Raw genomic sequence first — 18,208 nt, 5'->3', positions numbered from 1 at the left:
CCAGATGATGATCTTGATGTGAAGATCAAAACGTCGGGATAATAAAAAAGTTTTTTTTTAACACGGTTGTAAATTCCATAAATTTTTAAAATGAATGCTGATCACTGTGCAACTCTAAAAGAAAGGAAAACTGCAATACCCTTTCACTCCATAACTTTCTTCACATCTTGTGTTGATTAGTCCACTAAAGTCAAGAATCTGGGAAGCTACATTCAGCATCATGTGATCATCTTTCCACTCACTTCTAAGATGCCTGTGTCAGCACCCCCAACCTCTAGTTTCCTGAGTCTGCACTTCTGAACTCTCACAGGACACTGCTTTCTTAAGATGCCTAACTCCAAGATGCCTAACTCTTGTCCATTGAACTCATCCACACCATTCCTCCTATACAACCTGGCCATTGAATCATTCACATTCATGGGAATGAGTCATTCAATGCCCTTTTCAGCTCACCTCTATCATAATGGCAGCAGACACTTCTTTACTTTCTGAATCTTCTTATTTGCTTGCACTAGCAGAACTTTCATATCTTTCTGCATTCTACACTTGTCACATGCCAGATCATTTGTACCCACCAATATAATCATCTCTTTCACCTTCCTTCTCAGCATTCCTCAAAGTATCACTAACATCTTTAATCTTTGTCTCAGAGAAACACCATTTTGTCCTGCTCTCTCAAGAACTCATCTTATCAAGGAGTCTCCATACAAAACTATCCTTATCCTCCCTTTTTTGTTCCTTCATACTCTGTTGTTTCTTTCCTTGCATCTCTTCCTTCTTTCATTCCTGATATAGCACTCACTAGGCATTTTTCCAAATATTCTTTCTCATTTTTATCCTATAAAGAACTCTATATAAGTGCACTATCTCTCTCTCTCTCTCTCTCTCATTACCATCAAGTCATTCTTCCCTTTTCACCATTTGATCCTTGCTAACACTTATACTGCATGCATTCTTTCTTGCTTGCTTCAAAGGGTGCAATTTTACTTACAACCTTACCAACATTTGTACTCACATTTTCTTATCTTTTGTTATTTAACTCTCTGCTGTTATTCTTCTTACTCTCCACACACTTCTGGCACTTGCTCTCAAAACACTTCTGACACATGTATTCGATTTCATTCTCTTTTCACAAATCTTTCATCTTACAAAGCAAATACACTTCACATCTGCATCAGCAAATAAAAATCACATATTGAAATTTCTCACCACTGTTCTTTGCATTGGGACCGTAACATACAATACAGTATATGCACAATAAAAATGACAGCTCTCAGAAGCAAACAAACAAGCACTCATAAATATAGTAATCCAGTAAGAATGAATCAAATATTGCCAATTATTTTCAACGACAACTTATCTTTCAGATCCTAAAATCACCACTTCTAACTCAATAGATCTGTGACTTTCATGACTTCCACCTGAGAGAGATTACATTAACAGGGAAAGAAAGAAAGAAAGAAAATTGCTTTGGTTAGTGATGGAAAGTTCTGAACTCTCATTTACTAGATATATTTTCATCTGGCAGAAGTCATATGATCAAGGGTAAAGCTGATTATTCAGGTGCAAGTGTTTGCAAATGAATGTGTACACTAATACCTCATCTATAACAATATGGCAAGCTTAATACATTTTTGAATATTTATATAAGATACTTCACTGTTTATTTGAGTTGAGTTTTTTTGCATGAAAATGGATAAACATTAATTTATCCTACCTGGAGAACGTGTTGTCCGGAAGTAAGAATGTAATTCGAGTCCATCTGAAATGATTATTAGCTGAATATTCTGAAGCAGGATAAAACTGGTAAGGAGAGCAGTCAGGATCCAAAGCATTGCTAGGAAGACAAGCTTTATGTACCAATTCCCAAATTCCTGAGAAAGGAAAAGCAATATATAAAAAATTATTAGTCTGGTCTTAAGTCACATGAATTTCAAACAAGTTTATTTCAAAGTGAAAAAAGAAAAACATTGAGGAAAAAAAAAGTAAGTTTACTAATGATCACATGTATGTAAAAGAAACAAAACCAATGGTTTCTTTTTTATATCAAGAGCTGGATGAAAGCATCCCCAGTGATTTCTTTGCTGTTTATAATCATTGTTTCATTTTTTGGGTGCTCCTTTCTTTACTTCTTGTTGGGAACTTTTTCTGTTTCCATATGTGATCTATTTCTCATTACTTGACTCTTTATGATTATTGAAATGAAAATTAATGTATTCTTTACTATGTAATGAATTCTTTACTCAGTTGTTAATATTATTAACATCAGACTCGCAAGGTGTCAAATGATTCATTGTAGGAAGTCTACACACTAACAAAAAGAGATCTCATTGAATCATGCCATAAATCCATTCACAGTTTCCACACTCTCAAACAATGCATTTTACTCACCATACAAAAAGCCTATTCAATCCCTTGCCCTTGCTTACACCCTCTTTATACAGTTTCTGGAGGACTCTTGTTTGTTCCACATGTGCCTCCCTCTATGCTATGAAAAAATCTCCTCCACATTAATAATAACTTATGTCTCAATCACATCCCCCCCCTCTCTTTCTCTCTCTTATTCAAAAGGCTCAGCAAATTTCTTTCCCACATTCCACCATAGTGAATCTTCTCTAGATCCTTTCTAAGACATCTTCATCCCTATTACAAGATTTCCAGATGTGCACCCATAGACTATATGTAGCCTGATCAAGATCTTATATGAGTACAATGGAACCATAACCTCTTTGTTTCTGCATGTTGTGATGTCCTCAACAATTTTATTAGTGTGACACCCCTAAACTTGAAGTTTTTGGTCAGCCACCACAACTTCAAGATTTCTGATCTCCACCTGCTTCAATTTTTCCCATTAAATTCTCTGCATCCTATCCTTGCCTACCAAATTTCAAGATCTTAATTAAACTGGTAACAACATTAGTTTGTAACATTAAACAGGTAGTCCACTCACACAATCTATTCAGATCCTCTTATAAGGCTACAACATCTGTTCTACTCCTCAAAGTACTTCCCAACTTTACATCATCTGCAACCAGCTGCATATCTCCAGTTAATCCTGTCCCAATATGCCATCAGAGGTTGGTTGATTGGTAGAGCCTCTGCTACTAATGGCTCACGCAAAAAAGTTAAGCAAGTTTGAGCGCGGTTAGTAGGTGGAAGGGATCAATCATTCAATGCTGTTGGCAGACTCTCCCTTGATGAGTCTTTGGACTCCCTGGAGGTGTCAAATAATAATAATAATAATATCATTAGTATACAAAGTTAAACAATAATGGTCCCAAAACAGATCCCTGTGACATACCACTATGTTCTTCCTCTTTTGGGATAACACTCCCCAGTATACAACCTGCTGACACATCTAACAGTCAATCACCTATCCAATCCCATCCATTCCAATTTATTACTAGCTTGTGTGGCAAACAGACTGTTTTGGACTGCCTACCAAGGAGAAACATACTTTACATCTTAGGGGACTTCAATGCAATTCTTTTCATTTCATTCCACATCTGCCTCATCTCTTCACCAACTCAGCTTTCAAATCTTGCATCCTTTTTTTTCCACTATCATTCACTCTCACTATTTTATCGCCAGTCACACACAGTGTGCTTAAGCAGAGTCCTTCACAGCAGATAACATGAGCTCAAGTGACTCGAGAAATGATTGGTGTGTAAGACAGTAGGAGGGAGAATGAAAGAAAAGTGAATAGGAAAAAAAAGCAAAAAAGCTGGAGTAATGGAAATTAATGATAAAAAGGTGTACTTAATGAGAATGATGAAATCATGTTTATGAGGTGTATGAAGATCAAGGATGTTAATTATGCTTAGCTATCTTGAGAAGAATGTTTTTATGTCTTCAATGTTTCAGCACTTTTTAAATCTAGAGTATGCAAGACTGAGGAAACGTATTTTGAATTGGAAGTCACTGCCTTCATATATGTATATGTACACCTGCAATGACAAATAGCCTGGCTATGAAAATATTTCACATGAAAACTTTTGTTTGCTTACATTTGGTTAATTAAGGAAGAAAACAAGAATATAATTTCTTGTTATGTATAATTTCACTATTCTACTGCTTTTGACATCATATTTCTTGCATTTTGCACATAAGTGCAAAAAAGAAACAAGTAACTAATAATTAATGATGTAAGGCAGAATAGTGAAAGTGTTATCGAGAATATAGTGAAAGGAGTGAGTGATAGTGGATGAAATATGAATGAGAGTATGAAAGAAGTGGATTTTTGAGGAGGTGAAAGTAAGGAGAGAAATAGCATGCTTATGCAGAGTCCATCACAGCAAATTAAATGAGTTTGAGAAATGATTATTGTGTGTGTAATACAGTAGGAGAGAGAATGAAACAAAAAAGTGAATAGGAAAAAAGATCACGAAACTGAGTAAGGAGAATTAATGATAAAAGGTGTACTTAATGAGAGTGATGAAAACATGTTTCAGAGGTGTGAAGATCAAGGATGTTAGTTTGTGAAGAAGAGAAGTGTAGAAGTGAAGATCACAAAGAGTTGACTGTGTGCTGGTGGCCATGTAGTTTGAATAGTGACAAATTAGAGATTGTGCTTGCTCCCTCATTATGACAGGAATGAGCTGAGAAAAGTCATGATTGCTAATGAGTTTGTGCAGGAGGAATGGTGTGTAGTTTATATATGTATGGAGTGAATTTGCCTGATGGGTTGCATTTGAATGGTTTCAGAAGAGGTTTGGAGAGAGAGAGAGAGAGTGTGTTGTTCAGTGAGAAGTTGGAAGCACAAAACCAAGGAACCTATAACTAATGGGGGGGTAACAATCCAGTGTGGGTTCAGCCACCACTAGAACAAATGAGTGTTAATTATGCAATGCAAAATGCAGTTTCTTCTTTTTTGCCTTTCATTCTTCAAGATTATTATTATCATCATTACATGACACCTCCAAGGAGTCCAAAGACTCATTGAGGGAGGGCATCTACTCTACAACTCTCTGTCTCCACCAACTACAGCCAACTGCCACTACCATCATCACCTACAACAACAACACCATCTGCTACCCGCCACCACCACCACTATTATTTTTTGTCTGTAAATTGCATGTGTTTGCAAGGCCAATTTGTCTGTATGCAGAAGGAAAAACCCAAGTTTCCAGGAGAAAAAACCCTGCTACTTCCATACAAGATTGGCTAACTGACCTTCAATTGAAAAAAAAAAAAAACATACAAAGATTCCTCTCACCATGACGATAATCGAACTTAGGCCTTTTCCAGTCGAAGGGTGGAACATATCGTTCTTTCAAATGCACTATGGAGGTGCTTATTTGAATGGTTGGTAATAACATGATAATAATAATAATGCATGGGCAACTATGGATCCAAAGGGATGATGAAATGCATGCACAGGAATGCCAGAAGTTTAAGAAATAAAGAACAGAAGTTTTGGGTATTGGTCTGCTCCACTTGGCCAAAAGTTATCAGCATCAGTGAGACCTGGTTGACAGAAAATGATATAATGACAGGGATAGAATATAAAGAGTACTGCACTTTAAGAAAGGATAGAGGGAATATGATAGGAGGAGGGATATTGCTGATGAATAGCTGAAGAACTTCAACAACACAAACAGAAGTTAACAAGGATTTTAGGCCTGCAAGAGATGATTCATTTGAGGCTATCTGATGCAAAATAGAAGCCAATAGGATAAATATATTGTTGGTTGCTGCTATAGATCAGAGCATCCACAGAAAGATGCGGGTACGTTCATCGGCAGATTAGCAAAATGAGTGCAAGCAAAGCAATTATTATGGGGGAAATTTAAACTATGGAGGACATAGATTAGAGCAGCATTTCCCAAACTTTTCCTATGACGGAACACTTCACAAATCCTGAAATTTTCACAGAACACCTTGATTATTTTGTAATGTATTAATTAATAATTAATTGTTAATTTAGCTGATTTGTTATTATTAATTGATTATTAATTAATAATTAATTAAACATTAATTAAACATAAACATCATTAAATTAATTTGTGCTGATTTTCATTGATGTATCCCATTCTGATCACCAAAAGTTTATAATATTATTATAAGTACTTACGAGTGAATGCACACTATTTCTCCTGTGTGCTGGTAGTTTTCCCCTCCTTTTGTACATCCTGGAGATCGCTTTGTAGGTTGGTGGTGGATGACTCACTATCTGTTGCATCACAAACACCTTCAATAAGAGATTTCTTAATACCAAAATTAAACAAAGTCCCTTGTCTCTTATTCATATTAAAATTTAAATCTGCAGCCTATTACTTTTAAAAAATCACGGCACTATGGTTTCGAAACTTTCACCCTACAATACGAACTTGCGAAGAAAGTATTCGGTATTTGAGAACCGGATACAGACTACCTTGATCTTCAATTTTAGTGGAAAAATTTTCTTTATACTTCCTTGATGATTGGTCATTAGCATTTGCAACACAGATGTTATTTCTTTCAGTTTTGAGAACAAAGGACATGCAGCCCATTGTTGTAATTGGCTTACAAGCAATTTTTATGATCAATCATAAACAGCAGTATTCCCTTTCCCAAATGTTGAAAGGTTTCAATGTGTGAAAATTAACGATAATTCGTGAATACTTCCAGTTTAAAAATACATGGCTTGGTCACTAACATTTGCTACACAGATGTTATTAAACATTCTAGGTCTGAGCTTTTCAACATATTCGCAAATATTGTTCTCCTCAGAATATTTCCACTATAAAATATTTATTCATGAAAAATGCTTAGCAAACTAAAATGACAAATTCCAGGAGAACTTCTCACGGAACACAGTTGGGGAAATCTTGGATTAGAGGGTGGAAAAGGCACATAGTGAGATGGAAATGGAATTGATACAATAGCACATGCCATGGAGGGGATTATTGGTTTGAGAGTACCGAATCTGGTAGTAGAATTAGAAAATGTAACCATTACCAAGGTAATGGTTACATTTACTCAGCCGCCACTTGTGGAAAGTGATCAAGCAGTTTTATTCTGGGAGGTTGCTAAACGTGGAATTCTCTGTCAAGAAAGGATTTATGGTGAAGTATAAAGTATAAAGCTGGGTAATTATGACAGACTTAAAAGGCAGCATGGAGCAGCGCTATGGATTAAGAAGCTACAAGGAAAGAATGTCAGTTGTATGGGAAGTGGGGGTTAAGTGGATGAGTACAGATATAAGGCAAGAACTGAAAAAAAATATAAATAAATAAAATTTCAAAGAGATATAAAGGAAACAGTGGTCAGCATACTCATTGAGCAGTACAAAGTGCAGGCAAGAGGGATGACTAGTATTGCAAGAAGGGCCAAATCAGATTATTGACAGAAAATTATCTAAGGCAAAAGTAAATCCAAAAGAGTTTTTCTGTTGAGTAGTGAGTAAGAGGAAGAATGATTATGGATAGATGATGTTAATCAATGCTGATGGTAGTAAAGGTGACAGAAGCAGAAAAGATAGCTGAGGTGTTGTGTGATCACTTTGCAAGGATGTATCATTCAGGTGGAGATTTTGCAATTGCTGATGTGACAAATGTCAAAGAGAACTGTCAAAGCCTCTAATGTAATGTAATGTAGTAGTTTTAGTAGTTTGATCTAAGTCTCAGTTCAGGTAAGGTTCAAAGGGAGTGAAAAGAAGTTTAAATAGTTCTGTTATGTAAAGATGGTTCCAAGACAGAAGCAGCAAATTACACACCAATATATATTTCCGGAGTTATGGTTAAGATATTGGAAAAGTTGGTTAAAGATAAAATTCGAAAATGGGTGGATAGAAATATTATTATTAACATCTGATCACCATGGAGTCAGAGACTTGTGGGAGGTATGTACTATTGAACACAATGTTCATCCAACTGTGCTTTAAACTGATTCAATGTGTCTACATTCACAACACACACACACACACACACACACACACACACACACACACACACACACACACACACACACACACAGGCAATGCATTCCACTCACCAACCATTCTCCATGCAAAGAACCTACTCCTCACTCCTCTTCACACCCTCCTTATACAGTTTCCACGATGACCTCTTGTTCTACCCTCTCCTCTCTCATTCTATGAAAATTTTCTTTCATGTCAATCTGATAACAATCCCTGACTAGCTTATATGTCTCAATCATATCCCCCATCTTATGATATTTTATTGTGGGCAGCACACTTTTGTAAAAGGTAGCTCATGCCTCAGCAATTTAGTCACATTTTATAGTAGAGTGATAGCAAAATTGGATAAGGGAAATGGCTATAACTTGATATTGCTGCACTTTGTAAAGGTATTTGACAGACTGCATGGAAAATTATTACATAAGTTAGAGCCAATGGGAATGGATATAGAGCTCTGTTGTCATGGGTGGGGTGGAGGGCTGGTGACACTAGAGAGTAGTATATGGTGGAGTGGAATCTAGAAGAATGAGGTGACTAGTGAAGTGTCTAGGGTTACTACTCCTTAATTTGTATATTAATGATATAGGAAATGATTTAAAAGGGGGGGAACCAGTTTGCTGATGATGCAAAACTGGGGAGGGCAGTAGTTGATAATGTTAATGTAGATATCTTGCAGGATGATTTAAATAAATTGGCATTGTGGGCAAAGGAAAGTGGTTATCAATGTAATATTGCAAAATGTAAGGTTGTAATGGATGGAAAGATTGCATACTTTGTATTATAATGTATTGGATTTCAAGAAGTTGATGAGTAGGGGTGCGCCGGCCATATGTGCGACACACACAGGCACCAGGATAGTAAAGGCACCAAAGAGGAGGAAATACTTAAAAAAAAAAACGTTTTTTTAAAGTGATTTTTTTATTGGAGGGGGGGGGATAGGGACACCAACTAAAGTTTTGCACACAGGTGCTGGACACTACTGGCGTGCCCCTGTTAATGAGGCTATGGATTTGGGGGTAATAGTGGACAGAGAATTGTGTAAGAGTGTAGTTGGTAAGGATGTGTGGACTAGATATTTTGCTTGGAGAGTGGTGCATGAGAAGAATAGATTGCCAGAAGTAACTGTGAGTGCCCTGACAGTGAATTAGTCTAAGGAGAGGTATGAAGGACAAGTATTGTGTGTATAATGGTTAGTGTCAGTCTCCTACAATAAGTCTTCTGACTCCACCCACATAATAATAATAAAATCGATTTAATTTTTTTTTTTTTTCAGTGGAAAAACTTGCTACAACTAAGAAGGTGACTGCTCCCTTGTCTAAAATATTGATCAGGTCACACTTTAACTACCTTTTGCATTCATTATCTAATTTTCATGGTGATACAGACTGATTCCGTGCAAGCATGTGTTGTAATAATAATAATGACAACATAGTATATTCACAAGGAATATTGCATAGTGTATCCTATACTGTAACTGATTTCTGGAACAATCTTCTCCTGAAGCATTCTGAAGTGTGGGTGAAATTTAAACAAAACCATTTACAAAATTCCTAATGTTCTCAGTTCATATGTTTCTTTAATGGTACTTATGACAGTAAAGATTATTAGACACATATTCATAAGAATGAAGAATAATAATATTTATTATTGCAAACATTTTGGTCAGAAATTAATGAGCCATCATCAGTGCATTAGCATAATCATAAGGTGAAGCTAGAACAAGGAATGTTTATCCTATTTACAGAGCAGAATACTTACAGAATCTGTTCACCATAAAACTACTTTCAGATGCTGCTACATACAGCAAGAATCAGCCCATCTCAAAAAATAGGCATCTTCAAATCTTTGCTCATTAGAGCACATGTTATCTGCTTCAATTGCTGAATGGCTTCACAAGGAAGTTTAAACACACATATTGTATGCCTACAGTTCATAGAACTGGGGCTGGCAATGTGCCAAGAATAGTCAATAGAATAATCATACTGAAGGGGAGAAAGAAATAAAGGATATATAAATTGGTCACCAACATGTGAAATCATGTGCTTTATATGTAAATTTTCCAACTGTTGTACAAACAAAATATTACCACTTTAAGAACTAGAATTTTCATAAAAGAAAAGCTAATTTTCTGACATAATAATAAACACTCATCCCATGAAATGCATTGATTACCCTAATATCGGAATGGATTCTCCTTCTTCTGACATGCACAGAAGTGTCTAAGGATCTGTGGGCATACAGTACAAGCCTAACCCCAAGAACAATCCTGAACTTATATGATGAGTCCCTATCCAACACATTGCAGACATCTTGGAGGTGATTGTAAAGATCCTGAAAAGGTACAGTTTAGTCCCTACATTCTTCCCTGTCAACAAAACCTCCTGCTGGTTACCATCCACGAAAGATAAACAGCTCCCACTCTCCAACCCTGGTGTTTACCAGGTTCAGTGTGAGTGCCTCCACTCACACTGAACTGAAAAATTGAAAAATCTGGCCTTGCTCAATACGAAGTGGACACTGATCGCAATATCCTCTAGTCCAATACTCATCTTTTACATCAGTGCCAGTTTAAGTTTTAGAGGCTATTTAAAGAGGGAGCACTTCTCTTCTGAGACGCTTCTGCACTGCTCAAACTTAAATTGGAATGACTGCCTATCTACTACCATGATTTGGAAGAGTCTCATCCTTAGAAATGGCAATGACTCCTCCCCCCTTTTTTAATATAATACCATGTCATTCAATTATTTTTTAAAATTTTTGTATTTCAAATCAGTTAATTTTAGTTTTAATTAAAGCTTAACTTTAATTATAATCTCATTTCATTTTGTAACCATCTGTTAGCTCAGCTCTGTAAATAAGATAAACATTCTTGTTTATACTATTATTCTAGCTTCACCTTGTGATTATGCTGATGCAGTGATGATGGTCTATTAATTCCTGGCCGAAATATTTGTAATAATAAAATTTTTTATTTTTGTGAATATTTGTGTCTAATAATTGGTTCATATGTCAATGAATTTTGTTATATTTAATTTGTTTCTTACCTGAACCAGGCTCTTTTGTATATTCTAGCCTTACACTGTGGTTGGTAGTGCACTGATGTTGGGGTTCTTCACAACCTACAACAATCTTAAAATGTAAAAACAAAGAAAATAAGTCTTCAAGTTATTTATAAATGAAACTATTCCCATATAAAATATTGTTTAAAATGTTAGACAATTCAAATAATTCAGATCTTTGAAAGTATGACATTTTTCAACAACTGATTATATATAGCCATAATTTTTTCTATTATATTTTCAGTATAAAAACTGCGTATTATTTTGCTGATTTGATATATCAATTTCTATAGTTTATTTTCTAACTCAATAGTTATGCTTCAAGCAGAAATCATGTAATGATCTGATTCTTTCTTTTAAGGTTACACGGTGATCAGCATTCATATTTATAAATTTAGGGACACAAAAACACACGTGTTGAACAGATTATTTTATTAATTACTAATAAAATAAAACTTGATGTTTCGACCCCTGTATTGAGGTCATCATCAGAAGGATACCAGTGTATAAAGAACCAAGCTACATGCTCTAGCCCTGTATACCGGTAAACTAAATCTACGTCGTTAATTAATCCTTTTCCCTAGCCTGACCTCTAGTGATAAAAAAAAAATAATAATAAATAAATAAATAATATAAATAAATAAATACAACTACAATAAACTGCTAAAGTCTTCATGTATTAATATTCTTCTGGATTTGTACAGTTCTGTTATAATATGATTTCTTTCAGTTGCTGTTGAATGTTACAAACACTTCACCAGGTGTCGTCTTGTAGTGGAATTTTTCTATGGCTAGTTTAGGTTGTTATACAGGTTGCAGATGGGTCCTCCACATTCTTGAAATGGTTAGGCCATCATTTTTGTTGAGATTTGGGTTGTGTTTGAGCATTTCACATGACTCTTTAACTTTTCTCTCAAACCAAGTTTTGGTGCGGTGTAGGGACTTGTTATTTTTCCAATCAATTCTGTGGTATGTTTGGAGTGCGTGGTCAGAAAGGCTGGTTTTTCCAAAATGGAGGTATTTAATGTGTCGTTTGTGTTCGTCTTGTCTGATTGGGATAGTTTGCTCTGTTTCCCCTATGTATGGTATGTTACATGTGCATTGTATACCCCTGGTTGGGCTAGGTGGAATTTTTGTGTAAGAATTTTTGTGTATGTATTGGCCTGTGTGTGTGTGTAGGTTTGCAGTAAACTGAGAAGGAGAGACAGCGAGAGGGAAGATGTGTGACAAGTGTGTCTAGGAAAGGAAGAGAGTTGTTTTTTTTCATTTCAAAAATTCTTACAACCACCCAACACAAAAGCTAGGTGTCACAAGCACCCTTAAACAGAGCTCTAACTATTTGTTCTAATGAACAAGCTCTAAACTTGGAATACAAGATCATTAACCAAACATTTATAAAAAATGGATACAGTAAAAAAACTATTCACAAGATCCTCCATAAAGATACTAGTAAGAACAAAAAAGATTTCAGGAATGCTATTGCCATTCCTTATGTTAGAGGCATTTCTGAAAAAATAGACAGAACACTATGCAAATACAACATTAAAACCACCTTTAAACCCCCAAATAAGTTAAAACACCTACTCAGTTCTTCTAAAGATCCTCTTCCACACCTAGCCCACCCAGGGGTATACAATGCACATGTAACATACCATACATAGGGGAAACAGAGCAAACTATCCAAATCAGACAAGACGAACACAAACGACACATTAAATACCTCCATTTTGGAAAAACTGGCCTTTCTGACCATGCACTCCAAACATACCACAGAATTGAGTGGAAAAATAACAAGTCCCTACACCGCACCAAAACCTGGTTTGAGAGAAAAGTTAGAGTCATGTGAAATGCTCAAACACAACCCAAATCTCAACAAAAATGATGGCCTAACCATTTCAAGAATGTGGAGGACCCATCTGCAACCTGTATAACAACCTAAACTAGCCATAGAAAAATTCCATTACAAGAAGACACCTGGTGAAGTGTTTGTAACATTCAACAGCAACTGAAAGAAATCATACTATAACAGAAATGTACAAATCCAGAAGAATATTAATACATGAAGACTTTAGCAGTTTATTGTAGTTGTATTTATTTATTTATATTATTTATTTATTTATTATTATTATTTTTTTATCACTAGAGGTCAGGCTAGGGAAAAGGATTAATTTTATTATTATTACGGGTATCTCCATGGAGTCAGTAGACTCATCGCGGGAGACCCAAGCTAGCAAAACAATATCTGTCATATCTCTTCTTGAATTCATTTACAGATGAAGAGCTCACAACAAAGTCAGGCAATGAATTCCACTCATTCACCACCCTCCAGGCAAAAAACCTTGTTCTGACACCTTTGTTAACCACACTCTTCTTTAATTTCCAGAGATGACCTCTTGTTCTTCCATCACTATCACACAGCTGAAACATTTCCCCTGCATCAATCCTATAAAAACCTTTTAGTAATTTGAATGTTTCTATCATATCCCCTCTTCTTCGCCTATCAACCAATCTCTGCAATCCACAAGCTCTCAATCTATCAATGTAGGGAGCATTTTTTATATCACTCACCAACTTGGTCACTCTTCTCTGAACCCTCTCCACAGCCTCCTCATCTCCAAGGAATCCAGGTGACCAGACCTGAGCACAGTAATCCAAATGTGGAAGTATCGATGCTTTATAAAGGGGAATAATAACCTCTTTATCTCTGGATGTCAGTGTGTTCCTCAACAACCAATTAACTATGTAGATTTAGTTTACTGGTATATAGGGCTAGAGCATGTAGCCTGGTTCCTTATACACTTGTATCCTTCTGATGATGACCTCAATACAGGGGTCAAAACGTCAAGTTTTATTTTATTAGTAATTAATAAAATAATCTGTTCAACAGATTTGTGTCCCTAAATTTATAAATATGAGATCTGAGGGACTGTTGTTTGGTGACAGTATGAGAAGGGAGGAAAAGAGGTGATTATATAACAGAATTTTTTTCCCCTCTTATTTTTCAAAAAAAAAACGAACAAACAAAAAAAATACTATTTTTTACATTTTGTTGATACAGTCTATCAACACATGAACTGTTATGTATATCAATATATTCTATGAATGGATCTTCAGTTTGCTTACTTAAAAATTAAAAATGTCTATTATTAGATGCATATTGCTTTTCTCTTTCATTCGTGACATGTTAAAGAAATGAGGCAATGTTAACGAAGAACTACATATTCTGTTCCACCAACTGAATCTTAATGGGTATCCAAAAAAAGAAAAATAAAATCCAAAAATTGCTTTTCTCTAATCCTCCTCTGTAGAAAAATTCTGATATGCACAACAGAGAGTCTGTTTTCATGCCTTAAGTTGGTAAACTGTCTAGCAAAATTGCTAATCTACTTAAACCTCATGATATCAGAGTAGCTTATATATCGATTCTTACTATACAGTCTTCTCTGCACTCCTAAAGATAATAACCTCCTATAAACATTCTGGGATTTACAGTATTGCCCACCCATGTGGCCTTTTATATATATAGGTCAAACTCTGAGAAATTTTGAGATAAGAAAAAAATCACATCTTTCAGATGTTGCTCATAACAGAGAAGACAACTCAGTTCCAGCTAATCACTTTTCCCCCATACACCATGACATTGATTGGAACAAAAGCTCCATATCTTACTTAGAAGAAGTGCTGTCAGATAAAAGAATCAACTATGATAATTTATCTCATAGCATCCTTTATAAAAACCAAGGAATGATTCTGTGTGGCATTTGGCAATCTCTTATTAGATCTTTACAGATACCCGATTTCAACTTTTCAGCAAACCATCTCCAAAAAATGCTGAATAGTGGTTGATTTGTGCCATCTCCCATGTCTTTCACGTGTTTCCATTATTCATACTGCAACAGTTCCTACAAGCTTAACTTGGTAGTATATTTAATTTATCATTCTACTCTTACAATGATGAAGCCACAGATTTTTTCAGTGGTGAAACCCACTAATTTCACTACTAAGAAAACTGCAATATTATGGTAATTAAAAACCCAGGTTTTTTTTTTTACATGGAAACATTAATTTTTAGAACTCCATCCAATGCCAAGGATAGCCTCCCACTCTTAGAGGGTGCACCTTGTAGGCTTCTAGTCTCTTCCATTTATTGAACCTTATCTGATATAATGGAAGAAATAGCTTCAGCAATAATGATAGAGACATATAAGTTGATAAGGGGTTCTTATCAGATTAGTGTTGAAGAAATTTATCACAGAGTGGTGGGAGATGGGAGGAGAACAAGAGGTCATCGCTGGAAGGAAATTTTAGTAAATTTTTTTAGGAAATTCAAGGAAGCTTCTAACATATTACTAGTCTATCTGGTGCAATAAAAACCACATCTTCCTACATTAAGCTTGGGCATCATTCATCAACAATCTTACATATGATGAATGTTATACTTTTAACTGAAATAATTCCTACTAAGTACATATGTTATCACACATCAACTGTTAAACCATTGATGCCATTATAGTTGGTGGGTGTAAACCATAAATGCCTATTTTGTCATCTAACTTAAACTTTGTAAGTGATGAATGCAAAAGATGAAGTGAAAAATCAGGAAAGTGGTGTTGAAGAGACAGAAGTGCTTGGCAGTAGAAATAGTAGTAGCATGAGAGAGGGAGAGAGAACAGGAATGCAAGATATGGTGGGGAGAATGGGTGGACATGGAGATTTGCCTGAAGTGAATGTTGAAAGGCGGCAGTGAATGTGTGTATGAAAATGGAGTATATTGCGATGTGGGTGGCAAAGTTGAGACTGAGCAAATATATGTGGTAAGTGGTCTAAAGATGACTGGGCAGATGTGTTTGGGAAATCACAACCAAGTGGCTTGGATAGAACTGGTTATAGACCTAAAAATGAATTACAGTATTTGTTTACAAATGCCAGAAGTATCAGAAATAAGGGAGATGAAATGGTTTCACTGATTGAGTTTATTCGCTCCAAAATCATTGGAATAAGTGAAAACATCACTAAAAAACACACATACTAACCACAGTGATAAGTCTTTGCAGTCTGGGATCATCACGAACATGAATTACACCTGTTTCTAGATAAAATAAATCTTCTTCACTCTCGCATCAACTTTACACTAGAAAAAGAATCTCCACAGGGTATCTCCTTTCTGGATTTACAAATTCAAAGAAAAGAAGACGGTTCCATCGCCACGTCTGTCTTTTGCAAGCCTACATTTTCAGGTCACTACATTCACAATTCTTCCGCTCATCATCCATCTCAGAAATTTGGCATCATTAAATCACTAGTTACCAGAGCACACAAATTTTGCTCCTCTGAAGAATCTCTAAACCAAGAACTAGAAATAATCAAAAATACAGCCATACACTTAATGGATCTAATCTTAAAACAACTCAAAAAATCATTAGTCACTTCCCCACACATCAACTTAGACAAGAAGAAGCCCATAGGATTCCCATACCTTATGTCAATGGCATCTCCGAACGTCTTTCAAAAATTATGAAGAAATACAATTTTGCCACTACTTACAAACCCATCAACCAGATCTATAACTTGTTACCTTCGCTAAGGACAAACTCTCACCTCTGATGTTACCTAGTGTTTATGAGATCCCATGCTCCTGCAATTTGTCTTACTTTGGACAGACAGGTAGATCTGTTCAGAAAAGCATCTCGGAACATCAAGACCACATTCGTCTTTTCAAACCACAGAAATCTGGTCTCTCTCAACACGGAGTTGAAAACCCAACCATAAGATCCATTGGGAAAAGTCGAAACTTTTACACAGATCTTTATTTAACATGAACATTTATATAAAGAAAGTGCTGAAGCCCTACTACACAGACCAAATTTAAACTGCAACGACATTCTTACTATTCCTAAAGTATGGGAAATTGTCATACAAAATTGTGTAAAATAGTCTCTTTATATATATTATTATTATTATATATATTTTTTCAGTTATATTTTAATTTACTTCTATAACACGTTACTGAACGCATATTGAGATTCCATTGTAATCATACGCCATAACTGTATGTTATTCCTAGTATTGTTTAAATTACTGTGCTGAGGATGTCCCAAGATACTTGGGATGAAATATTTACGTATTAAACTTATCACTGTGGTTAGTACATGTGTTTCTAAGCGATAAATTTACCACAGGTCTCATTGTATAAAAAGTGAAAACATGGTTGAATGAAGATGATATTCTAATGAGAATTTACAGACAAAATGGGAATTTTAATGGGAATTTACAGACAAAAAATACCGTTGTTGGTAATGATGAGTGGTAGATGGCATTGATGATAGTAGTGTTATAGTAGGAGAATTAAGTAGTGGTGGAGATGGTGAAATGTATGTAGCAAAGGAGAGTATATTGCCTTCCTGCAATGAGTCCTTGGACTCCTGGAGGTGTCATGTAAATATCAGCATAGGCAATGCCAGATGCTTGCTTCACCATCTGGCTGTTACAGATGAGCCTGTGTTTGGAAGATATCAGGAGAACTCAACCTGCCTGAATGTGTTTGCCAACTATGAATTTTAGTGAAGGAGGTATCATGGTCAAGGCTGGGCCGCTCCTAGTTTTAGTGATAAAAAATCTTAATAGTGCAGCCTAAAATGACATTCTAGACAATTCTGTGCTTCCAACTTTATGTTAATAGTTCAGTGAAGGTGCTTTTCTGTATCAACATGACAATGCTCTTATCCACAAAACAAAGTCTGTGTAGGAATGGTTCGATGAGATAGGTGTTGAAGAATTTGAGTGGCTTGCACAGAACGTTGATCTTAACCCCATCTAACACCTGCAGGATAAACTGGAATGCTGATTGCTAGCTAGGCTGAATTGCTCATCAGTGACTAACCCCACTAATGCTCTTTTGGAAGAATGGAAGGGAATTACTGTAGCAACATACCAAAATGAAAAGCCTTACCAGAAGATTGAAGGCTGTTATAGCAGCAAAGGGTAAATCAACTCCATATTAATGCCTTTCATATTAGAGCAAGAGTTGGGATCAGCAGGTCCAAATTTTTTGATCAGATAGTGTGGTACTGAAGAGTTTCAGTCAACAGTCAAGCTGAAAATTATAATGAATTATTTGATGAATTACTGAACAATACTTAGCCAAGTTTATGTTATGGCATACTTGTAAAAAAGAGCTCTGATTCCTCGGAAAAATCTCCATGCCACTGAAGTATCATATGGAGATTAGTGTCTAGTGCACTGGTTGTAG

The 18,208-nt window shown here is 35.7% G+C and overlaps 1 protein-coding gene across 1 annotated transcript in view; it reads right to left on the bottom strand.

Annotated features, from left to right (window-relative positions):
- Positions 1 to 18,208, bottom strand: part of LOC150108407 (reelin-like) — a 920,570-nt gene that overhangs the window by 70,065 nt on the left and 832,297 nt on the right. Inside the window, exons 56-57 of the mRNA XM_090390755.1 lie at positions 10,945 to 11,029; positions 1,718 to 1,874 (exon numbers count right to left, since the gene is read on the bottom strand). Coding sequence (XP_090246881.1) covers positions 1,718 to 1,874; positions 10,945 to 11,029 — 242 coding nt within the window. The remainder of the gene's footprint in view (positions 1 to 1,717; positions 1,875 to 10,944; positions 11,030 to 18,208) is intronic.

This window comes from Typopeltis vanoorti, chromosome 3 (genome assembly GCF_054136105.1).
Source record: "Typopeltis vanoorti isolate ZY-2024b chromosome 3, IOZ_Tvanoo_1.0, whole genome shotgun sequence".
Lineage (NCBI taxonomy): Eukaryota > Metazoa > Arthropoda > Arachnida > Uropygi > Thelyphonidae > Typopeltis > Typopeltis vanoorti.
Note: the sequence above shows the minus strand (reverse complement) of the source record. Positions and strands in the feature narration are given on the sequence as shown.